General features: G+C 37.6%; 2 protein-coding genes and 1 pseudogene across 7 annotated transcripts in view; 1 reads left to right on the forward strand and 2 right to left on the reverse strand.

Annotated features, from left to right (window-relative positions):
• The window catches only part of GTF2E2 (general transcription factor IIE subunit 2), a 98,259-nt gene that overhangs the window by 59,504 nt on the left and 12,428 nt on the right, over positions 1 to 26,327 (reverse strand). For all 5 annotated transcript variants that reach the window (XR_009598674.1, XR_009598673.1, XM_015104588.4 and 2 more), the window contains exon 3: positions 15,585 to 15,676. Coding sequence is in view for 3 of the 5 variants with exons in the window: in XM_015104588.4 (XP_014960074.1) it covers positions 15,585 to 15,676 (92 nt within the window). In the remaining 2 variants the exon portion in view is untranslated. The remainder of the gene's footprint in view (positions 1 to 15,584; positions 15,677 to 26,327) is intronic.
• LOC101105551 (large ribosomal subunit protein uL11-like) lies at positions 1,047 to 9,570 on the reverse strand (annotated as a pseudogene).
• Positions 18,272 to 25,182, forward strand: SMIM18 (small integral membrane protein 18). 2 transcript variants are annotated; one of them, XM_042241245.2, is made up of 3 exons: positions 18,272 to 20,375; positions 24,107 to 24,203; positions 24,646 to 25,182. In XM_042241245.2, the coding sequence occupies exon 3, from the start codon at positions 24,683 to 24,685 to the stop codon at positions 24,977 to 24,979; it is 297 nt and encodes a 98-aa protein (XP_042097179.1). In that variant the 5' UTR covers positions 18,272 to 20,375; positions 24,107 to 24,203; positions 24,646 to 24,682; the 3' UTR covers positions 24,980 to 25,182. The 2 variants fall into 2 exon arrangements, with proteins under 2 accessions (XP_042097179.1, XP_011961245.1); XM_012105855.4 differs by having other exon boundaries at positions 18,272 to 18,302.

The following is a 26,327-nucleotide window of genomic DNA, read 5'->3' on the forward strand; positions in this document are numbered from 1 at the left end:
AAGAGTCAAAATCATTAGACTAGGACTGATTAAAAGTTTCATTTGTTGAGCCAATACTTGCTGCCAAATTTTCATATCCTTTATTTCTAGATATAGTTGGTATATAGAAAAACAAGTAGTAGGCCTGGTATTAGCAACATTAGATCTTTGAGTTAAGTACCTTCTTTCTTACAACCCACTGCACCTTTGTTCTATAGAGATGTAACTTTAATGCTTTAAAGAGATGCAGATTAAAGAAAAACACTTCAGGGGAAATGAAATTAACATTCATTAAGGAAGAGAGCCAAAAAGCGTTAACAAGCCTCTTGGCCAGAAGATAATGTAAATCACCTGAGATCTTCTGTATACAAAGATACACAGAAGAGTCTGGGCTGCTAACGCTACATAATTTTGTATTACCCATTGATCTCTATGTATAATCAAAAGTATAAAAGGCCTTGAAGGACAATAGAAGGAGAGCCAGTCGGTGGACTGGTTTTCCCCGTGTCTCCCTCTCTCTCTTTTTCCTTTTCCTCTTTAATTTCAGGCTGAATTCCCATCTGGGGCGCGGAGGCCCGCCAAGTCTACTTTACTTGCCCTGGCTGTTAAGACCCGCGCAAAAGGGAGCCTAAGGCAAGGCACCCTTAGATATTCAAGCGAGTGCCGGTGGCCTAACGTAGATGGTGCAAGCTCCTTGTCTGGAACTTTATTGGTTTTCCACGTAACCCAAGTTAATCAGCCTCTTCTCTCCACTTAATTTTCCTACTACACTATTTCTTCCTAATCTAATCTTATATTAATAAATAAATAAGTTTTTCTCACACCAACGCCGTCCCCGCTTCTAATTCCCTGGATCCACCAGGGCTGGACCCCAGCACTACACTTTGTAATTTTACTAATTTTTTTCTTGTTACTTTGTAGAGACTGATTTTAGCAATACTGACTCTGTATGTAGCAACCCTATTAAACATATTTAATTCCAACGGTTGGCAAATTGCCTTGGCTTTCCCATGTACTTAATCACGTCTACAGTTTCACTTCTTCCTTTACAACTTTTACATTTGCCATTTCTTTTTTCTTGCTTTATTGCACTGGGTAGGACTTCCAGCATAGTATAGAAGTGACAAGTAGCTATCTTTTTATGACTTCTGAGGAAAAGCACTATTTCACCGTAAGTATGGAGGTTTTTACTGGGCTTCCCCAGTGGCTCAGTGGTAAAAAATCTGCCTGCAATGCAGGAGACACAGGTTCAATCCCTGGGTCAGGAAGATCCCCTGGAGAAGGGCATGGCAACCCACTCCAGTATTCTTGCCTGGAGAATCCCATGGACAGAGGAGCCTGGTGGGCTACAGTCCAATGGGGTTGCAAAGAGTCGGACATGACTGATGAGACTTAGCATGCATGGAGGTTTCCATCACCGCTCCCCCATTACAGGGTTTCCCCATCATTGTTCCACAGAAATCTAGGATCCATAAGATGTCACTAGGTGTACCATAAGAAACTGTGATTTAAAAAATGACTTACAGGAGCAAAAAAGCAGTTCTGCTTGTCTAACAGGAAATTTGGGGGAAATTCTAAACAAGGAATCTTCCATACTGAGACTCAACTGCCTCCTTCTGATCTGCTGTTGTAAATGTTGCGCAACATGACCATGTAGTGATACAAGTAAAATTCTGTGAGCTGTTCATATTTTTTGAGACATTTTTTGCAAAGTTAGTATTACTCGCTGTTTTATCCTTTATTAGAGACTGTTTTATAAACATGTCCAACAGTTCACTGTGACGATTTCTGAAGGCGAGATCTGTGATTGATAGAAGAATCTAAGCCTAAACCCATGAACAATCCTAATCAGGCTGCTGTTGTTCTTTAGTCGCTCCGTCGTGTTCGACCCTTTGTGATCCCATGGACCACAGCACACCAGGCTCCTCTATCCATGGGATTTCCCAGGCAAGAATACTGGAGTGGGTTGCCATTTCCTTCTAAAGGGGATCTTCCCAACCCAGGGATTTCACCTGTGTCTTCTGCATTGGCAGATGGACCCTTTACTGTAGAACTATAATCTTCTAAGCCATTTCACTGCACCAGTGCAACAAGAGATACCAAAAGAGCCTACCATTACAGTGAGAGCTAGTAACCAATGCATTTTACATGGCCTGATCATCCACAGAGACCTAGTCCATTATTCACCACTACGGCAAACAACTTATAACGGTTCCAGCAAAACTGAAAAGACACTTAAGCAGAAGTAACAGGCACTGGAAAAGTCAAGGTACTCACCATTTTAAATAGCTATTGGAAATCTCAAACCAAACAGAGTAAAATTTCCATTTTAAAAAGTTACATTGAGTGAAAAGGCTCAGGAAGCACGTTACAGTAAAACTTATTACCCAGAAAAGGGGGATTAGAGGATATCCCACTGCTAGCAGGAACCGTAATAACGCCATCCTATCAAATGACAGTGAGTAAAATGCGTATTATGAGAAACTGAAACGTATCAAACAGTTTAAGTCAACGAACTGATGACATATCACATGGTGCTGCTGAGGCATATTTAATAAACTGAGAAACAACAGCTTGTCTATCTAGGCTGACAAACCAACAGATTTCACCAATAAATATGATGAAGTAACATCTGTAAAGTTTTTAAATGATGGTGAATTTCAAGAAAAACTTTGCTACTGCAAAGAACCACCATGAACAAGCAAAGAGAAGGACATTTAGGTGGTGTCTTTATATCTGGAAACAAAGGTCTGTCTTGGAGGAACTGTGCTGGTATTCTCTTACACACACACACACACACTCTCTTACACACACACACACACACACAAATAATGATGTTATCACAACACAGATTTCTTCAGAGAGGTACCAGTATCAAAAACCTTTGGAAATGAAATGAAAAATGTCTTAAATAATGGTACAAAAATGGTCTGCTTTATTACACAAAGACCAGTACACTTGGGCACAGAAATCTGCTGCATACAGAAATCCAGTGGCTTAGCAGATTTCTCTCAAAGAACATTTAAGCAGGTGAGTTACAGAAGTGCTTTCAAGAAAATAGGAGACCATACTTCACTGAGTGCTCTGAAGATGAAAAAGGACCGCAGAAGCCAGCTTTCTTTGCAGACTTTTTTTTTTTTTAATTATATGAACCAGTTGAACAAGTTTCTGCAAGACTCTAGAAAAAAAATGTTCTGACTTACAGTGGCTTCTGATTTTCAAAAGAAAACAGAATCTTTGGAAAAATCATGTAGCAAAAGGAAATCCTGCTGTTTGGGCTTGAGAGTGAGGAAGGATGTCAGCAAGTCTCAAGCGTTACTGAAATGTAGATGGAGAAGGACAACATGAGAAAAATTAAACTGTATTTTCCCTTCCTTTCAATGAAAAAGTATGCCTGGCTGAAGGACTCTTTCTTTCTCTGGTTCGTCTGCTCATTTGTGAACAAGTAAACTCCCTACCTGGGTAAGGTTAAAAAAATAAATAAATAAAGGAGCTTCCCTGGTGGCTCAGTGGATTTGATCCCTGATCTGAGGAGGCCCCACAGGCTGTGGAGCAACTAAGCCCGTGCACCATGACTACTGAGCCTGTGCTCTGCAGCCTGGGAGCCACAACTCCTGGAGCCCTCGCATCCGAGAACCCACGCTGCCCAGGAGAGTCACTGCAGCGAGAAGCCTGCGCATCACCACAGAGAGTAGCCCCCGCTCGCTGCAACTAGAGAAAAGCCCGAGCTGCAACTAGAGAAAAGCCCGAGCAGCAACGAAGACCCAGCACAGCCAAAAACAAACTAACTTTTAAAATTAAAGAAAAAACTGAAGCTTACCTATACCACCGACTTGCATTAGAGTTGGTATCCTTTCTGGAGAGGAGGAACCTCACACACATGAAAAGAGTAGGCTAATAAACAGAGTAAAATATATACAAAGAAACTCGCATTCTCTATTTACATGAACAATTATTATTGGCTATGATAGTCACAACTTACAGTTACGTAATTACATGAGCTGTAGGTATAACAATTTTTTAATAAGAGTTCCCTGAGACCTAAAAATTATTTCAAGGCTTTTTTCAGAGTAACAAGTTTGAGAAAGGCCATTCTGTTTTCCTAAGGAACTCTGCTTCTATTACTAACTTGTTAAAAGTTTTTATCATAAACGGGTGTCAGCTTTTATCAGAAGCATTTTCTGTATCTAAAATGATCCTAAGATTTTTCTTATTTGTTCTGTTAATATGACTCACACTGACTGATTTCCAAATAGTAAAAACTCTAACATTCTTAAACTCTACTTCATCATGACATATTATACTTCTTAAATATGAGTGGATTTGGATTGTTCCTATCTTTTTAAGGATTTTTACACCTGTATAGACCTGAGATACTGGTCTATAATTTAAATTCACTTAAAACTGTAAATAAATCCAGGTTCTTGACCCAACCTTGCTGTCAACCAAAGCTGTGTCTATGAGTTGGTCATTTAACTTCTCTGAACTTCAGAGTTTTGAAATTCAAATATGATTGTCTGAATTAATTCAGACAGAAGCTAGCCCAGTGGTTCTCAGCCATCAGTGTGAATCAGAATCACCTGAAGGGCTTGTGAAAACCCAGATGGCTGAGCTGCACCCACAGAGTTTCAGCTCAGTAGACCCAGGAAAGGGCCCAAGAATATGCACTTCTTACAAATCCCCGAGAGATGCTGATGCCACTGGCTGGAGAACAACACTTTGAGAACCACTGAGCTAGGCTAAACCACACTGCTTTCAACATGATGTTTTACATAACTAAGGTACAACCACCTAAAGAGGTAATATAGTGAGATCAACAGAAAAATCATTTGATCAAAAGCGAAGTGCACCATTAACTTGCCATCTGAGAACTAGAACAGTGTCCCATATGGAGCTAATGGTGTCCACTGAACCTTCTCCCTATAATTTCTACTTAATTCTCATCAAGCAATTAAAGAGAGCTCTTCCATCAGTGAATGAATAAACTATGAGGAGCATTTTGTGTTGCCTTTTTTACTTTCTAAGTTTTTGCAAAGAAGGCAATGGAACCCCACTCCAGTACTCTTGCCTGGAAAATCCCACAGACGGAGGAGCCTGGTGGGCTGCAGTCCATGGGGTTGCTAAGAGTTGGACATGACTGAGCGCCTTCACTTTCACTTTTCACTTTCATGGATTGGAGAAGGAAATTGCAACCCACTCCAGTGTTCTTGCCTGGAGAATCCCAGGGACAGGGGAGCCTGGTGGGCTGCTATCTATGGGGTTGCACAGAGTCAGACACAACTGAAGGAACTTAGCAGCAGCAGCACCAAAGTTCTTGGCTTTATCAGCTCTTCAGAGTTGAAGACTTTTCAAAAAAGAGTTTACAGATCATCATTCATATGTACACTTTCCCTTTCAAAAGAGAGCTACCTTTTTACTAAAAAAAAAAAAAGAGGACACACACAAAAAAAGGTTATAACTCTCATCTCCACCCAAAATTTATAATGCGTTGCCTGAAAGTATAATTAAACTCCAGGGACTCAAGTCAGAAAAAAAAAAAGCACTGTTTGGGGGAAGCCTTCATAAATGATAATTGAAGTATCATAAATTATCCACTATAGTCAGGGCTTCTGGTTTCTTCCCATCCTAAATATTTTTCTGACAGTTAAAAATAGGACCCTTGCTCAGTTCAGTTGCTCAGTCGTGTCCGGCTCTTTGCGACCACATGAATCGCAGCACGCCAGGCCTCCTTGTCCATCACCAACTCCTGGAGTTCACTCAAACTCATTTGCATCAAGGCAGTGATGCCATCCAGCCATCTCATCCTCTGTCATCCCCTTCTCCTCCTGCCTCCAATCCCTCCCAGCATCAGAGTCTTTTCCAATGAGTCAACTCTTCACATAAGGTGGCCAAAGTACTGGAGCTTCAGCTTTACCATCATTCCCTCCAAAGAATCCCAGGGCTGATCTCCTTCAGAATGGACTGGTTGGATCTCCTTGCAGTCCAAGCGACTCTCAAGAGTCTTCTCCAACACCACAGTTCAAAAGCATCAATTCTTCGGTGCTCACCTTTCTTCACAGTCCAACTCTCACATCCATACATGACCACTGGAAAACGATAGCCTTGACTAGACGGACCTTTGTTGGCAAAGTAATGTCTCTGCTTTTCAATATGCTATCTAGGTTGGTCATAACTTTCCTTCCAAGGAGTAAGCGTCTTTTAATTTCATGGCTGCAGTCACCATCTGCAGTGATTTTGGAGCCCAAAAAAATAAAGTCTGACACTGTTTCCCCATCTATTTCCCATAAAGTGATGGGACCGGATGCCACGATCTTCATTTTCTGAATGTTGAGCTTCACACCAACTTTTTCACTCTCCTCTTTCACTTTCATCAAGAGGCTTTTTAGTTCCTCTTCACTTTCTGCCATGAGGGTGGTGTCATCTGCATATCTGAGGATATTGATATTTCTCCCGGCAATCTTGATTCCAGCTTGTGTTTCTTCCAGCCCAGCGTTTCTCGTGATGTACTCTGCACAGAAGTTAAATAAGCAGGGTGGCAATACACAGCCTTGACGTACTCCTTTTCCTATCTGGAACCAGTCTGTTTTTCCATGTCCAGTTCTGTTGCTTCCTGACCTGCATATAGATTTCTCAAGAGGCAGGTCAGGTAGTCTGGTATTCCCATCTCTTGAAGAATTTTCCACAGTTTCTTGTGATCCACACAGTCAAAGGCTTTGGCATAGTCAATAAAGCAGAAATAGATGTTTTTCTGGAACTCTCTTGCTTTTTCGATGATCCAGCAGATGTTGGCAATTTGATCTCTGGTTCCTCTGCCTTTTCTAAAACCAGCTTGACTTGCTAGGACATTCTAAATTCTGAATTCTGATGAATTGCAGTTTATGGGCAATTGAGAGCCAAACCTTTCAATAATTCTGTCTCTTCCATCTCCACACACCCCATGTTCATGCCATACTGTCCAACAACGCATTGCTTTCAGGGGAGAATCTCCAAGGAAAGGAACCATTGATAAGAAATCTCTAATGATAAAAGTAAACTTTTGTCAAGTATTTTCAGATAAGTAATCTCTTCAGTAATTCTCAAAATCCATTCCTTGAACATTTATTAGCTTGAAGGAAAGGCACATTTGAAGAACTGGAGAAAAATCAGTAAAGGAGGTTGATTCTTTTAAATGTAACAAATATTTTCTGGGACTACCAAAATGTTTAAATTACGCTACATAAAATGTACAGACAAAAACCAGATATGAACTCTTTTAGCTTGGGTGTGCATTATTCAATGTGGTAATTAAAACCTACTCAATCAAACTATACCATAAAATTTTTATTCTAATTAGTCAATTCTCATTACATCTTTTTAATATTTAATATTTCTACCTCCTATTGAAAAAATAAGTCATTGCTAGTTATAAAACCAATTCGTTTTCAGCAAAAGTATCCTTCTCTAATCACCCCAAACTAAAATTTACAGTTATTTCTGAACCAGTCCCCCTTTATTTATAACTAAAGGCTGATATTAGAGATTAGAAGATACAAATACACACATTTAGAAAAAAAGTAACATGATTTAACACACCCTTGCTTCATAAACATTTGATTATTTCATTTTTAACAATGCAATGTAACATGATAGCAAACCACATATTTTTTTAATTATAAAAATGAACAAATTCTTCTTATGTATGTAATTTTAAACTCAACTACCTTAGTAGAAACTGTTAGTATTCATTCCATACTATATTTCTCAGTGATTATTACTTAAAATATTAATCTGTTTATTCAAACTTAATAGTAAAAGATCATAAGAGCATTAGACCTTAGAAGATGGCGCTCATCTTTTCCTGTGAGAACACCAAAATCTCAACTAGCTCCTGCACAATCTTCAAGAGGAGAATGTTGTAACCCACCAAACAAAGATACACTACGTCCAAGGGCAAAGAAGAAGCCAGAGCAAGATGGCAGGAGGGACACAATCACATTTAAAATCAAATACCTCATACCCGCCAGAGATGCTTGGAGGTTACAAACAAAACCTTGTCCACACCAGAACCAGGGAAAGAAGCAGTGACCCCAACAAGAGACTGAGCCAGACCTGCCTGTGATTGTTTCAGAGTCTCCGGCATGGGTCAGCAGTGGCCTGCCATGAGGACAGGGGCTCTGACAGCAGCAGTCCTGGGAGGCGTGAAGTGTGGCCCAAGTCCTCCTGGAGGACGTCACCATTAGTCCCTATAAATATAGAGCCGCCAGGAAGGCGATGCACAAACTGCAGAATAAGTATACCAAAAGAGTTCTCGCACTGCTGCAAAAGTTCTAGGTCCCACAACAGACTTCCCAACCTGGGGATCCTGGACTGAGAATCTCCAGGGAATCTGACTTTGACGGTCAGCAGAACCTGATATAGAACTTGCACAGGGCTAGGGAAACAGAGACTCTTGGTGGGCACAAACATAAAGGTGTACCCACCAGGACCCAGGAGAAAGGAGCAATGACCCCACAAGAGACTGAGCTAGACTTGGCTGTGAGTGTCTGGGAGTCTCTGGAGGAGGCATGGGTTGACAGTGGCCTGCCATGGGGTCAGGGACACTGACATACTGGCATAAGTCTTTTTGGAAGAGGTCAAAGGTTGCCAATACTGCCATTACCCCTACCATAATTAGGCCTCAGACCAAACTAAAGGGAGGATATACAGCCCCACCCATCAGCAGAAAACTGAATTAAGGATATACTGACCAAGGCTTTGTCCACCAGAGCAAAACCCAGTTATCCCCACAGTCAGTCAGTCCCTTCCATCAGGAAACTTGCACAAGCTTCTTATCCTCATCCATTAGAGGGGAGACAGAATAAAAACCATAACCACAGAAAACTAGCCAAACTGATCACATGGATTAGCTTTGTGTAACTTAATGAAACCATAAGCCATGCCGCATAGGGCCACCCAAGATGGACAGGTCATGGTGGAGAATTCTTTTTTTTTTTTTTGGTTGTCAAATGGTCCTTTTTCTTTTTCCTTTGCAGTTCTTAACTAGCAGGGCACTCCACTGCGCCACTGTTTATATCATCTATGATGTCATGAGGGTGGTGGCCATCAACACTGCAGCCCACAGACTGGGCAGTCCCCAGGATCTCTTTAATGGTTCCAGAAAGTTCTCTAGCTAGAGACCGATGCCGCATCTGCCAGGCAATGTTGACGATCTCATCAAAAGTGATGTTTCCACTGTGCTTAATGTTTTTCTGTTTCTTTCTGTCCCTTGGTGGTTCCTTGAGGGCTTTGATGATCAGGGCAGAAGCAGAAGGTACCACCTCAATCTGGGCTTGTCTGTCTGAATGGTCAGTTTCACTGTAATCCTCAGACCCTTCCAATCACCAGTTGCCTTGGCAATGTCATCACCGACCTTTTTTGGAGACAGACCCAGAGGGCCGATCTTGGGAGCCAGGGCAGACGTGGCACCGACTTCCCCACCGGTACACCTCAGGAACACGACTTTGATCTCGTTGGGGTCGAACTTAGGCGGCATGGTGGAGGCGGCTGGTGTCAGATGAACCCGGATTCGGGACAACCGAAGAAAGTTACACCTTTGCCTCCTCCGAGCCGAAAGCTGAAAGGCATGGTGGAGGATTCTGACAAAACGTGGTTCACTGGAGAGGGGAATGGCAAATCACTTCAGTATTCTTGCCTTGAGAACCCCATGAACTGTATGAAAAGGGAAAAAGCTGTGACACTGAAAGATGAAACCCCCCCACGTCAGTGGGTGACCAATATGCTGCTGGAGAAGAACAGAGAAACAGCTCCAGAGAGAAGAAGAGGCTGAGCCAAAGCGGAAATGACACACAGTTGTGGATGTGTCTGGTGGTTAAAGTAAACTCTGATACAATAAAGAACAACACTGCATAGGAAACTGGAATGTTAGGTCCATGAATCAAGGTAAATCAATGTTAAGTCCATATCCAAGGTTTGGTTGTGGTCAAACAGGAGATGGCAAGAGTGAACATGGACATTATAGGAATCAATGAACTAAAATGGATGGGGATGGGTGAATTTAATTTAGATGGCCATTATACCTACTACTTGGGCAAGAATCCCTTAGAAGAAATGGTGAAGCCCTCATAGTCAATGAAAGGGTCTGAAATGCAATATTTGGATGCAATCTCAAAACCGACAGCATGATTTCGTTTCAAGGCAAACCATTCAATATCACAGTAATCCAAGTCTATGCCCCAACCACTAATGCCAAAGAAAATGAAGTTGAATGATTCCATGAAGACCTACAAGACCTTTTGGAACTGACACCAAAAAAAAAAAAAAAGATGTCCTTTGCATCATAGGGAACTGGAAAGCAAAAGTAGGAAGTCAAGAGATACCTGGATAACAGGTAAGTTTGGCCTCAGAGTACAAAATGAAGCAGGGCAAAGACTAAGAGAATTTTGTCAAGAGAACATGTTGGTCAGAGCAAACACCCTTTTGCAAAAACCCAAGAGATGACTCTACACATGGACATCACCAAATGGTCAGTACCAAAATCCGACTGATTATGTTCTTTACAGTCAAAGAGGGAGAAGCTCTATACAGTCAGCAAAAACAATACCTGGAGTTGACTGTGGCTGAGATCATCAGCTCCTCATTGCAAAATTCAGGCTCAAATTCAAGAAAGTAGGGAAAACCACTAGCCATTCAGGTATGTACTAAATCAAATCCCTTACGATTATACAATGGAAATGACAAATAGATTCAAGGGATTAGATCTGATAGAGTACCTGAAGAACTATGGACTGAGGTCTATCACATTGTACAGGAGGCAGTGATCAAAAGCATCCCCAATAAAAAGAAAGGCCAAAAAGGCAGACTGTCTGAGGAGTCCTTACAAACAGCTGAAAAATGAACAGAAGTCAAAGGCAAAGGAGAAAAGGAAAGTTATACCCATTCGAATCCAGAGTTCCAAAGAATAGCAAGGAGAGATAAGAAAGCCTTCCTCAGCGATCAATGCAAAGAAATAGAGGAAAACAATAGAATGGGAAAAACTAGAGATCTCTTCAAGAAAATCAGAGATACCAAGGGAACATTTCACGCAAAGATGGGCACAATAAAGGACAGAAACGGTATGGACCTAACAGAAGCAAAAGATATTAAGATAGTAAGAATACACAGAAGAACTGTACAAAAAAGGACTTAATGACCCGGATAACCGCGAAGGTGTGGTCACTCACCTGGAGCCAGACATCCTGGAATGTGAAGTCAAGTGGACCTTAGGAAGCATTGCTATGAACAAAGCTACTGGAGGTGATGGAATTCCAGCTGAGCTATTTCAAATCCTAAAAGATGGTGCTGTTAAACTACTGCACTCAATATGCCAGCAAATTTGGAAAGCAGTGGCCACAGAACTGGAAAAGGTCAGTTTTAATTCCAATTCCAAAGAAGAGCAATGCTAAAGAATGTTCAAACTATCACACAATTGTGTTCATTTCACATGCTAGCAAAGTAATGTTCAAAACTGTCCAAGCTAGACTTCAACAGTACGTGAACTAAGAACTTCCAGATATATAAGCTAGATTTAGAAAAGGCAGAAGAACCAGAGATCAAATTGCCAGCATCTGCTGGATCACAGAAAAAGCAAGAGTTCAGAAAAACATCTACTTCTGCTTCATTAACTATGCTAAAGCATTTGTCTGTGTGGATACAACAAACTGTGGAAAATTCTTCAAGAGATGGGAATACCAGACTACCTGACCTGCCTCCTGAGAAATCTGTATGCAGGTCAAGAAACAACAGCTAGAACCAGACATGGAACAGACTGGTTCCAAATTGGGAAAGGAGCATGTCAAGGCTGTATATTGTCACCCTGTTTATTTAACTTATATGCTGTGTACATCATGCAAAATGCTGGGCTGGATGGAGCACAAGCTGGAATCAAGATTGCTGGGAGAAATATCAATAACCTCAGATAAGCAGACGACACCATCCTTATGGAAGGAAGTGAAGAGGAACTAAAGGGCCTCTTGATGAAGGTGAAAGAAGAGAGTGAAAAACCTGGCTTAAAACTCAACATTCAAAAAAGTAAGATCATAGCATCCAGTCCCATCACTTCATGGCCAACAGATGGGGGAAAAATGGAAACAGTGGCAGCCTTTATTTTCTTAGGCTTCAAAATCACTGCAGATGGTGACTGCAGCCATGAAATTAAAAGACGCTTGCTCCTTGGAAAAAAGCTATGACAAACCTAGACAATGGATTAAAGGTGCATTTAATTTCATAGCTGCAGTCCTTGTCCGCAGTGATTTGTCGACAAAGGTACACAGAGTCAAAGTTGTCGAAGCTATGGTTTTTCCAGTAGGCATGTAGAGATATGAGAGTTGGACCATCAAGAAGGCTGAGCACCAAAGAACCAATGCTTTCGAACTGTGGCACTGGAGAAGACTCTTGAGAGTTCCTTGGACGGCAAGATCAAACCAGTCAATTCTAAAGGAAATCAATACCAAATATTCATTGGAAGGGCAAATGCTGAAGCTGAAGCTCTACTACTTTGGCCACCTGATGCAAACAGCCGACTCATTGGAGAAACCTTGACGCTAGTAAAGACAAAGTCAAGAGGAGAAGGGGATGACAGAGGATGAAATCCTTGGATGGCATCACTGACTCAATGGATATGAGTTTGAGTAAACTCTGCGAGACAGTCAAGGACAGGTAAGCCTGGCGTGCTACAGCCCATGGGGTCACAAAGTGTTGGGTGACTGAGCAACTGAACAAAACAACAGTAAAAGATATTTAGTGATAAAAAATAAGTTTGATATATACAGTTGGCCCGACAGTGGAAACTAGTTTTGTTAACCAAGAAAAAATTTCCATAAATTGAATATGCTAAACCTTAACATGACAGCTTTGGCAAAGGTATATTTATAAACATAAAAATATTTCATTAAAAATTGCATTGGCAAAACTGTTGAAACTAATATTTTTATTTTTCAACTGCTTCTGAATATATGAGATTAACAAAAGTGCCTAAACAGAGGAGGAAACTGATATAATCACTTATTTTACTGAGTCTTAGTAAAACTTTTTTGACATACATCGTAGAACTGAAAAAATGGTTGAAGACAAGATAACAAATTCTTTGGCTAATTAGGTGATTCCCATTCTTCTGCATTCAACAAAACTGAAGGAGGACCTAATATTAATAGAACTGTCAACTGGAAATGCTTGATGATAAGTCACCGTGTGATTTTTGGCACACAATTTGGAAGGTTTTCTACCACAAAATTTCTATTGGAATGAACATATTTATATCAACATTTTTATTTTTCAGCACTACAAAATCTCAAAATAAGACCAGAAATTGATGTCAAACCTGATTTCACTCTATTAATAAATATTATCTCCAGATACAAGAACCACTGGAGAAAGACAGCTCCATTTATTTCATTAAAAATGGATTTCTGTTGTATAATTATTACATACAAAGTGCATTTTAATCAAAATTTTTATGCATTTATGTTATTCCAAGCAACTACATGGTAAGAATAATTATAACTCAAACCAGAAAATATGTAAGTCTTACGGTCATAGGGAAAACATCCCTTACTGCATATACATAGTGCCATGACAAAGGAGTTAGACAGATGACCAACAGCAGATTCCTGAGCACGACAATATGTAAAACTTGCATAGAATTCGGCAGGAGTAACAGAACTACCATACAAGCTGAAAGGAAAAATAATTAAAATTTCCAACCACTGAAGTTTGTTTTTATATTTTAAAAAATGGCATTTAGATTCCCTAAGATAAATTTAAGAGTGCTATATTTTATTTCAAATATTAAAATATGCCAGTAATTTCATTCTGTGTCACTATGTATAGTTTTGTTAAAACAGAAATAGACTGAGACATAGAAAACAAACTTATGGTTGCCAAAGGGGAACACAGTGGGTAGGGGGAAGGTGGGCAGGGAGTAACAGGAGTTTGGGGTCAACAGATACACACTATTATATATAAAACAGATAAACAACAAGGACCTTCTGTATAGCACAGGGGACTTTATTCAGTATCTTACAGTACCCTAGAATGGGAAACCCATCTGCATCACTCTGTCATACACCTGAAACTAATACAAACTGTGAAAGTGAAAAGTTAGTCACTTAGTCGTGTCTGACTCTTTCTATCAGGCAAGAATACTGGAATGGGTCAACTATATTTCATTTAAACAAAAATTCTGCTGAAAAATTATACTTATCAATTTAAATATGTGCGAAAGAATACACAGTTTTTCAAAACTGTTTCAGGGAACATTTGAGTAAAAATTTTAAGATCGCTATTCTAGATTAACAAAGCTATAAAATGAAAACCTTTAGCAAAATACCAAAAACATGAGACTTAAATGTCAGTCTCCCTCAAAAGGCTGATAGACTCAAGGGCATACATTCGTCTGGGTGTTCATACTATTCGTGCCATAATTAGCATATAGTATTGTTCAGCTGCAAAGTCATGTGCAACTCTGCAACCTCCTGGACTGCAGCACACCAGGCTTCTCTGTCCTCCATTATCTCCTGGAGTTCGCTCAAATTCATGTTCACAGAGCTGGTAATGCTATGTAACCATCTTATTCTCTGCTGCCCCTAACAGGATACAGCAGGTTTTAATAAGTGTTTACCATGTGGGGGAATGGATGGATGGAATGAAAGATGAATGCCTAAATATGAGCGTGTATTACTCAATAATGGGAAATTACAGATTTCTACCAAAAATCAAATACAAACCACAGATTTCAGATATAGCCAGACAGATACCAAGTTCTCTTAAATTACAAAAGAAAAGCCTTCACATAAATCTGATTTATATACTAAGGAACAAAGAGCTAAAACACAAAATAACAACAGATATATCAGTAGTATTTTCCATGACTTTTTTTTTCAAGAGGTGCAAGTAGTAACTAAACAATATGAGTTTGGCAGACAAAGAGATTAAATCTGAAATCACTTAACCATTTTAGCTAAATGAAATTTCACTTTGATACACTAAGTTAGGGTTCAGAATTTTTAGTAAAGCCAAATGTTGTATCATCAAAACTTCAAAATCTACTTCAAAAAATACTAAATCTCCCATCAAACATTAAATTCTAATTCTTTTGAAGTCAAAGCTTTTCTAAAGTAAATCTTGATTTTCACCCTCCAAGATGTAGAAAAGCCACTACTACCATCTCCCTGAACTATGTTGTGTTTTTTACTTCTCACCGTCAATGGAAGTAAGATCCTGTAAATCATTCACATTTTTTCATTGGTTTTGCCAACAGGTATTGACTAATTAAGAGGTGGCTATCTCTACTGCCTGAGCACAATTTTATTAAGTGAAATGGTGGGCTCACACTGTGTACTTCAACTACTGCTCTGCAATGTAAATAAAATAGATGACTCACTGCAAAGCTAACTTGCTATAACGTAAAAACCTTGAAGCATTAAATATTTTTTTACAGTTTTGCTGAGGTATAATAGGCATACAATAAACCACATATTGAAACATACAATTTGATAAATTTTGACATGTATACACAAATTTACTTCTGAAAATTCCAATCCCCTTCTTCTGCCCAAAACCGAAAGAATTTGTTAGCTGAGAAAAGTACTTACCTTCATGTAATTCACAATCTTAGCCAGTACGCCAAACTTATATCCAGAGCTTCCTGACAGAGCTTTCAAATTAAATGATCCATTGCTATGATCTGAAAATAAAGTTCAAAAAACAATTACAACATTTTCATATTAGATGTGATTATCTACTTTTAAGCAGCTAAGATGATTTTAAATCTGGTAAAATATTTATTGAGTTTTTCTATCTAGAAAACCCCACCCTACGAAATTTTCATGACAAATTCAAAATCTTTACATGTGTAGTAACTATTTTCTGAGAATGGAAACAAAGTACAAATCCTTCAAAAGCATTAAAATATATTTCTTTTATAAGCACCTTTATCTCACTCCTTCCTTAAGTCTGACTAGACTTCCTCCAAAATTAAAAGTAAAGTTTTTTAAACAAGAGGACAATACAAATCACAATCTGATCCGTAGTGCTTTTCTAATAACCTTAAAACCATGAGAAGTGGGTAGATTACTTCTAAGGGATAAAAAGTTCAATTTATCACCAAGTACATCAATTTCTGCTTATCAACATAAAACAAATAGGTATTGATCAATGGGAATTAATAAAAAGTGATCCCATAACTATTTTAAAGTCAACTTCAGAAATATATTGGAATAAAAAATGTAAGCAGTACCACTGTATAAAGAAGACTTTAAAATGACGACAGCATGATACAAGGAGCAATTTACAGAGATCATTTGGTTCACAACATATACCATTCTGTTGCATATTTACAGGCAGAAATCCAAATGCTACCACTGCATCACAAATGCGTTCTACAGGTCATAGGTAGCAAGAGTGAAAAATTCACTGTAAATACTAGAAAGACATTTCAGAAGTACACATTCTTTTTTTTTTTTTTTTTTAGAAGTACACATTCTATTAGCAAGGAATCAGATCACATGCTATAAAGTTCCCATGTGGCTGATCCACAATGGAAGAGGTTAAATAAAAGCGGGGAGAGTCAATTTCTGGCACCAGTTTGGTAATAATAATTTAAACAAAAGAATGCATTAGAATAACCGCAAGTCAAATGGAACAACTGTCAGAGATCCAAAAGAATAGCTTCTAGAAGGGAGCATAATATTCCTCTGAGATTAGTTAGTGAAAAGGCTTTATTGAATATGATTTTTTTTAGACTAAAATGAAACCTCATATGCAATATTCCTTTAAGAATAACTGCTACAACTTTAATGAAACTTAATTGACACATTAAAGTCTACTTTATGTTTTCTGAAATAACATTAAGAATGCCTTAGAGGTGTGCCTTCTCATTTGCTATTTCAGTTATGATACACTTCCTATGTAGCTCATTTTCCCAAGGTGTTCAGGACACTCATAACAAACAGTGAAGTAAGTAACCTTCACTGAACACTGACTATTGCCAAGAATCATGCTAAAATGGTTTTCTCATTTAATCCCTTCCAGAAATCCTATTTAAGAGGTTTTCACTGTCTCATTTTAAACGTAAGAAAACAGACTAATAAGTGGCAGACTCAAGATTCCAATCCAGTGGTCAACTGTGATGTGCCTGGTGTAAGAATCATTAGTTAGCATTTAACAAAATTATTCCATTTCCAACTGGATATTTTTTCAGAATACAGGAATTCATAAATACATATTTAGTGAATTCTTATTAAAGTAATACATTCATCCTATAATACTAAATAAACAACTGGGAAGACTATGAATAATAGCTAAGGACAATATGCTAAGGATATGCACCATGCAAATGGTCCATCATGAAGCATATACAGTTTTGTTTACCATAAGGTCTCCAGTGTTTAACCGCAATGCCAGGAGTAGTAAACAATAAATATTAGTTGACCGAACAAATGAACGTAATAAGATTATTTCCACATACTCCTGTACTGGTCTTAGAAACAAATGTGACTTACTCAAAATTTTAAAAAGTAAGTCTGCACAGCAAGCACTAACCCAGTCGTCTGCTGTTCTAATAGCCACTCTCACAGATAAAAACCTTGACTGTTACACTTAGACCACAACTCTAATAAACCATAATAGAAACATCATTCTATCTCTAAATATCCAACTGAGGGTTCTTTTGCAATTTAACTTTCACAAACGGTTTTTTCGTACCTACCAAAGTTAACCCTCTCCCAATTAGTAGAGATAAAAACCTCTTTTTCTTTTTCTTCTCCCTCAGAATTTCATCTAAAGCAAACTACCACATGGAAATAATCACTTCCAGAGAGTCAGATTCATATAAATGGCAAGTTGAAAGAAGAGAAAAGAGAATATCATTTATGAGAGCCTATGCGCAATTTGTGGAGGAAACACCACGCTGGAGAACCTGGACTGCTGGTTTCCCAGGTTACTGCCTCTCTCGAGATTAGCTTCTAGCCTGAGCACTTAAATAATCACTGAAGGATCAGAAATTCTACAGCTAAACACTAAGGAATCATCAATTTGTTACTAACTCACAAATTCCTATGCAGAAATTTAGCTTAAAAACAAAAAAAAAATTAGGCCTAAAGAGGGGGTGACAGTTGAGAACACAGCCAGCTCTATTCAAGTTTATGAATGATTTACTCAGGGTGGCAGGACTCACTGCAAATGAACATAGAGGAAACTGTCAGCTGCCCTGTGGTTCAGCCAATAGAGGCGCAGCTCCATCCTAGCTGTGCACCAGACTGCATTACAAACAGACGAAACCATCTCTTCTACGGCAGCCCTTCAGACAAGAGGTAGGTTCCTGAGATCTTTTCATTTAATAATACATGGTCTTATGATACAATATAAATATTTTACCATAAAACCCAGGCAGAAAGCTTTGTTCCTGCTGAAGACCAAAAAACCTCTATTCTTTTCATTGTCTGGTAGGATTTTATTATGAAAATATGAGGACCGCCTTTGCTATTTGACAAGCACGCTTACCATCTGTGCCTTAATGGAAAATTCATGACATTTTCTATGAACCTGATCTATATCCAGACCTTAGAGTAAGCCATATGCATTTGATATTAAGAGATTACTTGCAAATTTCATTTTCTCTGAGCTATTTCATTTCAGCAGTTTGCTCTGTCTTAACAAAGGATTTTTCTTAAAGAAGAATCTAGACTAAAAGCAAATCCAGGACTAAAGCTTTCTGATTATACATACAAATTTAAAGCACTTATATTAAAGTTTATTATATTTTAGAAAGTATGAGTATATTCAAAATTATTTTTATTTAAGTGTACATGCAGTGAAGGCCAATAATCACACTGTGATTTTTATATAAAAATAAAAAGACCACAAAAGTACCATTACTAGGCTGCAATATACTGTAAGCAATGAGATGATTTTCAGAGACAGAGCTTTAGATTTTCATACATTTTAATTAAAATAATTTTCTACAAATTTTAAAGTCTTTATTACTGTAACATACAAGTCATGCTATTATTAAATAAAAATCTACTTAATGTTTCATTTTTAGATGCCACAGAAATATGTATTTTTCACAGTATTTCAATATAATGTTGTAGTTATTCTTAAACTAATCTTCAAAAATAAATAAACAGTAAGTCTTTTTTGATAAACTACATTTTAAAATGAAAATATGTCCTAAGAAGAATTGGTTAAGGGAGGGAGGAGGGTACCTTTAAAGGTAATAAGATTAGTTTCATAGCTCAGAGCCATCATTCATGTCTACTAAGAATTACTATCAACTTGCTGACCAAATTTCAAATCTTATATGAATTTGAAATATTCAAGCATGAAAATGTAACTATTTAGTAAATGCTAGAGTTCTAAAATATTACCTATATATACTGACCTTTCTGCCCTTTTCTTTGCTGGTAAATCTATTTTAAATTTTAAAGGTTTTTTTTCATAATTTCTGTTCCTTCTATAATAATCAGTGTTCTGCCAGCATGAGAAAAGTATCCCCTACAAAGCCCAAAGGTTGCTGAAAGCAGATTTCTCCAGACTCAGTACAATGTGGTTAATTGCTTAAGAAATATTCTTGCTTGCTACCCAAAGAGAGCTCAAAAACAGTCTCAGATCAAAAAAAAATAACTGTCAAATAGAACAGTTAACTCATAACTTAAATTTCAGACAGAAACTCCTACCTCCCAAACTGTCTTAACGCTATAATCAGCCTACATCTTACTGGTAACAGTCTATAGTTATACAGATGGAGGCTCATTGCCATTTCCCCCAGCTAACTAGATACATGGCCTACCCCAGACAGTTCCAGAGTTGGGTGAGCTATTCTATATGTAAAAGCTATTATGACTAATTGATCATATTTCAAAGGGATATGCTTTTAAAGGCACCAGAAAATTCAATTCAAGGGCTTTTTCCATAAATAGAACAAAAGCATAACTTTATTTCGATCTGGCAATTCAAGGGCTCCAGAACAGTTCCAAGTCCTATACCCACAAATATTTCACTAGGGCCTTAAAATGGGAGGAATTAGGTGAAGGGAATTTATATTTTACAAAACTAAAAATTATCTATATAATTGTGTATATATGTGTAACAGACTGTTCCCACCTTTGACTGTTTTCTCTCACTTTCTCTAAGGCATGTTTACAGCATTTGCTTCATATAAATTAACATTTTAATTTCAAAAACAGTATCATAATACAAGAGAATCCTATTGGTAAATGACTTTCTACATATTCGCGTGCATGCTAAGTCGCTTCAGTTGTCTCTGACTCCATGCGACCCTATGGACTGTAGCTCACCAGGCTCCTCTGTCCATGAGATTTTCCCGGCAAGAATACCGAAAAGTGGACTGCTATGCCCTCCTCCAGGGGATTTTCCCAACCCAGGTATCAAATCCGTGTCTCTTATGTCTCCTGTATTGGCAGGTGGGTTCTTTACCACTATTACCACCTGGGAAGCCCCTCTACATACATATCTAATTACATCTAATTCATCAAAAATTTAGATTTTAACCTAAACACACAAAATTATTCGAGTTCTAGTGTACTATGAAAGAATAAACCACATTACATGTAAGGTGGAAAATAACTCTAGATTACAGGGTTTACTTTTTCCAGGTTATGCCCAGAAACTAACTAAAGGGTGAACGTTCTGAGCTGCTCATCAGTTAATCAACACATTCACAAATGGCAAACTGTCATCATTCACAACATAAACCTGCTATGTATATACTCTGAAAACTGCTTAGATACCCACAACAAAAAACTTACAAGTACCCTTGGAGGTGGCACATACGTCCATCCATAGTCACCATTCCAAGCATAATTATTATAAGCATGTTTGCATGTGGATAAAGTATGCAGTCTAGTCAAAGTTACGATGCACTAATTCTATTTTAGAAGTAATCTAAACACAATAAACTATTAAAAGCCAAAGACAAGGAGTACTTTTGGCTTTGAATAACTACATTCAAATGGTTCGAAAACCAAAGGATTATAACAAGGTACACCTTGACAAGTTTCACACACATTCCTATCACCTGACTCTACTCTCCAACCCCACAAGTAACCATTGTTATTAATTTCTGTATATCCCCAAGATTCCTGTGCAGATACAAGTAACTAAAAATACATATTATTTCCCTTTTTCCTCCACATACTGTCCTGCACTTTGTTCAGTTAACAACATATCCTAAGATCTTTCCGGGTCACTACAGTCGCGCATTCACGCATAACATTCAATTGTGTGACTATACTGTATTAATGTAACCAGCAGAACAGTTCAACGACAGGTACAAGTCAGCCTCAAGTAAGTGAATGTAGTGTTTGTGTGTCTCTCTGCCCCCTTCTCTCCTCTCCTTCTCTCTCCCATTCCATCTCTTTCCCTCCCTCACGCTCTATTTTTCTTTTTTAAAGGGAGAAGGGGACCTGAAAAATTTTTAAGCAGTTCACTTGCACCTCAAAAATAAATAGAATACAAAGTTCCTTAAGCCAACTTTCTGATCATTCTAAAATTTCATTTTGAAAAAATAACTTAATTATTAAGTCTCTATAATTTCTCCCCGGTCTTAAAAAGTCACCACAAATTTTAAAAGACTTACTCATAATAAATTTAAATACAAAGGAGTAAATTCGGTATAATTTCAACCAGGTATGACTTACACATTTTACACAGCCAATTTCTAGGAGAAAAAAAAAAATTAAAAGTTTGATATGTTAGGGAGATAAGATTATAAAAGACACTTTTTAATTTAAAATTGCTAGAATAATGTTTCTGAAATCAGTCATGAAAAACAGAAGTTTAAATTAATTATTAGGATAGGTTAAATCTGAGACGTAAAATGTGGAAACTGCCTGACTCTACTCTTTTCTCCCTCCCCTGCCATGATTCTCCCTGCAGTCAGTTCTAATGTCAGATTTAGAAATTTCAAAAGAAATTTCCAAATTTTATAAAGGAATCACAACCTGAAAGGCCTTAACACAACCTGCATCACAACCTGAAAGGCCTAACGAATACTTTTATGTGTGCTGGAGAGGGCTAGGTGGACCAAGGCAAAATCACTAGATAGGGCTCAGGCAATTCTTCCTGTTCTTACGCATCCACATATGACACCCTTACCCCGATTTCCCCACGGCCTTCATCTTCTTCCTCTCCCTCTCCTCTATTCGCTCTGCTTTTCAAAAAGAACCTAAAACTCATTCATACTGAAGCAAAAATAACTAACAATCTGTGTTACCCCTCCAAGGAATATCTGCATTTTATTTTAGCAGTGTTAAAAATTCAAAAGGATTTTTTTTCCATTATTCAGGCATTTGTGCACATGCATACATGACACTACTCTATCAGCAAGGCTGGGTCAAAAGGGGGTAACTTTTGTCTCCATTTGAGTTAGCTTCTACCGGTTACTTGACTGTGTAAAAGGTGCTAAGAACAGAGGCAGCGACCATGCAAAGGAGGAAGGGTGGGCTATCAGGACCTTCACACTGCACAACCCCAGGGTAGACTGTATTCTATCTGAAAGGCACCCACCACACCCCGAACGTGACTGATACTCCCTGGAGCTGTGCAATGCAGAAACCCTGCCTTCTCCTAGGGTAGACTTGGAAAAGAAAAAACCAAAAGATAAAAGAGTAACTTTGAAAGGCTGGGTCTCCTGACATAGTCTGCAATCCCACTGGACAGAGGAGCCTAGGCGGGCTACAGTCGCAAAGAATAAGGGGTAACAAATCAAAGAGTAGAACACAACTAAGGGACTAAACAATAACCACCACAAGACTGTAAGTTATCAGATACCCACGTGCCAGACAATGTATTTTTGTATCTCCCATAAGCAACTGATTCAATTACTGTCCATTAGTCTCCTGTCTCTCATTTCAAGATGAAAGGTCACCAAGCATCATAAAACGGAAGGAGTCTTAAATCCAACAAGAAAAAATGAACTTAAACCTTTATTTTTGCGCTCAGATCATCAATTTAACCTTCAAAATACACGAAAGAGGAAAGGAAGAAACCAAGTCCATCCAGAAGTGAAAGGACTTGCCAAGCAAATCAGATTAAAAAAAAAAAAAGCTTGGAAAATATTAGTTTATTAACAGCAAAGTTTTAGTTATATTTATAAGGAAAACAGAAATCTAAGGAATTAAACTGTTACATTTGTGGGGGCAAGGGGTTTAAGCTTTAATCATTTTTGAAAATGATACTGCAGTTATATTTAAAAACAGAGTCCTCACCTCTTAAGATATACATACTGCAATATTCCTAGATGAAGTGACATGTCTGGAATCTGCCTCAAAATATTCCATGGGATGGAAGTGGGTAGAGATATAGACTGGCCAAGAGTTGAGAAATGAAGCTGTGTTATAAGTATGGGGGTATTTACCATGCACTTTCACACTACCTTGAAATCATCTATAAATGAAACATACTCTCACACACAAGTTATCTCTAGCACTTAGAATAGTATTTGCTACATAGCAGGTAATCAGTAAACACTTATTTACAAGAATAAAAGTCTACTTACAACTATGTAGCAAAAAAAACACACTAAATAATTCATTTCTTTCATAAAAGAAAGCATACAACTGACAACAGTCACTGAATTAGGGATTAGGGAAGTGGGACTCTGGGGTTTTTTCCTCTCATTTCAAAATTTCTTAGTACTTACGTATTTTAGAATGTCTTTCAAAAAGCTTAAAAAGATTATATTTGATGATTAAGATAATAAAAAGTCATTTTTTTATTTTTAATACTATCAAATCTTCAATCCTTATGGTCCCACTTAAGGCCCAACAAGTATCATGTCAACAGGAGCAAAGCTCAATGCAAGAATAGTGAAACTTTAATTCCCTGGGTAATTTTGTGAAATGGAATAAAAATTTAATAATACATACCTGTGGAATGCTGAATCTGCCTGGTTTTTTTCCTTAACTATTCCTGTCCATAGGCCATTTAAGTATTATGAAACATTTAAAATTAACATATGCATATATATATATATAAAACACAAAAAAACCCTAAGATTAAGGTCTCTTCATAGGCAACTTTAATCTAAAACTGTATTATCCTTATTCTGAAAACTTTTTACTTGGCTTTTCTTTCTCTACTGTTTTTCACTCAGCCATTATCTCCTGATTTACATCACCTGTCTTAGAAGTTTAAGGTGTGGAACTAACACAGAATACACTGAACCAGGGAGGTGAGAAGGACCTACAAAGGTATGAGAAAAGCTTTTCTGGGGGCAGTTTGAAGAACACAACTCTAAAATGCTAAGTTTTGGTTTTGCTTTCTTTTTTTTTTTTTCTTTTAGATAAAAGTTCTGTGACTACCACTTTAGTCGAATTTTAAACCAATTCAGCTGCCTTTTTTCTCCCTCCATTAGCATAGCAGTTAATTTCTATATATGAATCTTGAAAATACTTGTCTACCAAGTGATACATATTTTTTAAAAAAAAAACATGGTATGGTTTATAGAATTTTATACTCTATAAACACAGAAATATAGAAAAACTCGAGAACACCATTTTGGTATTAATTCTGACAGAAAATAAGGAAGATTCACGCAGTCTATATAAACTGACTAACAAATCTTAGAACTGAGATTTTAATTGACAAATTTGTTGAGTTTGGTTACATACATTCATTTTCTACCTTCTACAGGTTCAAAGGAGCGATATAAGAAGTAGAATCTCTAAGAATGGCCTCACTGAGCTCCAGCCTCTGGAATGAAACCACTACATCTGTTTATCAGTACCTTGGTTTTCAAGTTCAAAAAATTTACCCTTTCCACGATAACTGGAACACTGCCTGCTTTGTCATTCTGCTTTTATTTATATTTACAGTGGTTTCTTTAGTGGTGCTGGCTTTTCTTTATGAAGTACTTGATTGCTGCTGCTTTGTGAAAAACAAAACTGTAAAAGACTTGAAAAATGAACCAAACCCTATCAGAAGTATGATGGACAACATCAGAAAACGTGAAACTGAAGTGGTCTAGTACTCTACACAGAATGAACAAAAGCTTTGAAAACAGTCATCAACTACTGAGGAAAAAAAAGAAAAATTTCTGAGACCAGCTGTTATAATATTGACTATGAATAATTAAAAGATTTCTACTAGAAGGGAAAAACAAGCTAAATATGCACTTTTTGTGTCTGTATCTATTTCATTAAATATACAATAAAACTTTGACAAATGTGAGTAATTGACCAACCTGTTTAAAATGACACTTCAGGGAATTCCAACAGGCCAGGGGTTAGGACTGGACGCTTTCACCGCTGTGAGCCTGGGTTCAATCCCTGGCTGGGGAACTAAGAACCCACAAGCCACACAGTGCAGCCAAATAAATAAATTTTTAAAAATGAAGTAAAATGACACTTCAAAAACTGGATTAGATTCTTAGAATTCAATATGAAACATTAAAAGGTAAATTGAAAAACAAAAGAAAGGCTAGTGATCCCAAAATGACTTACACCTAAACAAATCATGTGGACTAAAAAACAGTACTGTCATTAATGTGTTTTGGTAATTAAAACACTACTTAAAATGCTTATCTAAGTCCAAAGTAAAATACTCCCACTTACATGTAAGACCCTACTTATTAAGCAGCAATATTTTCTAGTTAGTTACAGACAACTTTCATAGCTTTAAAGACTTAAGTTTTATGCAGAATTAGTGTGAAAGACTCAAAATACTCAGCAAGGTCACAAGGACACTTGCATACACATTTCATAAAACCAACTTACTCTTTAGTAAGAAATTCATGATCTAAGACAAGCTATTTTCAAACTGAAACTCACTAGCACACCTCCTAATTTCACTTAAGCTTGTCCTTTCATTACGCCTCTCATATTCACACTCTCAAGAACTAAGATACCCAATGCAAAAAAAAACTGCTAAAAATGTCAAAAGATAGGACCACTTAACACTTGTTAATATGGCAGTTTTATTTCTTGAAATGCCAAAGGCCGTACAGTCTTAAATTTTATAACCCTGATACTATTTCGCTACAAGCCATGAGCAAACATGGTTTTAACCACTACAACTGCCCTTAAGCCAGATACATCTGGAAATTTATTCTGAGAAATTAGTTCCAAAGAAAAAAACTCAAGATACAAAGATGTTTACAATAGCATTATTCAAAACAACAACAAAAAATGGAAGCAACAGCCTGTAACTAAATGTGTCATATCGACTTAAAAGATTAAGAAGCTACTGAAAATTATGGCAAAACAGAAAAAATTTGATATGTGAAGTGAAAAATAAATATCGTTTTCAATTTAAAGAGCCCTACATGCCAGTCTGAAATCCCTTATCCAGAGTATTTATTTATTTTGAAGTCTTTA

The sequence above is a fragment of the Ovis aries genome, chromosome 26 (genome assembly GCF_016772045.2).
Source record: "Ovis aries strain OAR_USU_Benz2616 breed Rambouillet chromosome 26, ARS-UI_Ramb_v3.0, whole genome shotgun sequence".
NCBI lineage: Eukaryota > Metazoa > Chordata > Mammalia > Artiodactyla > Bovidae > Ovis > Ovis aries.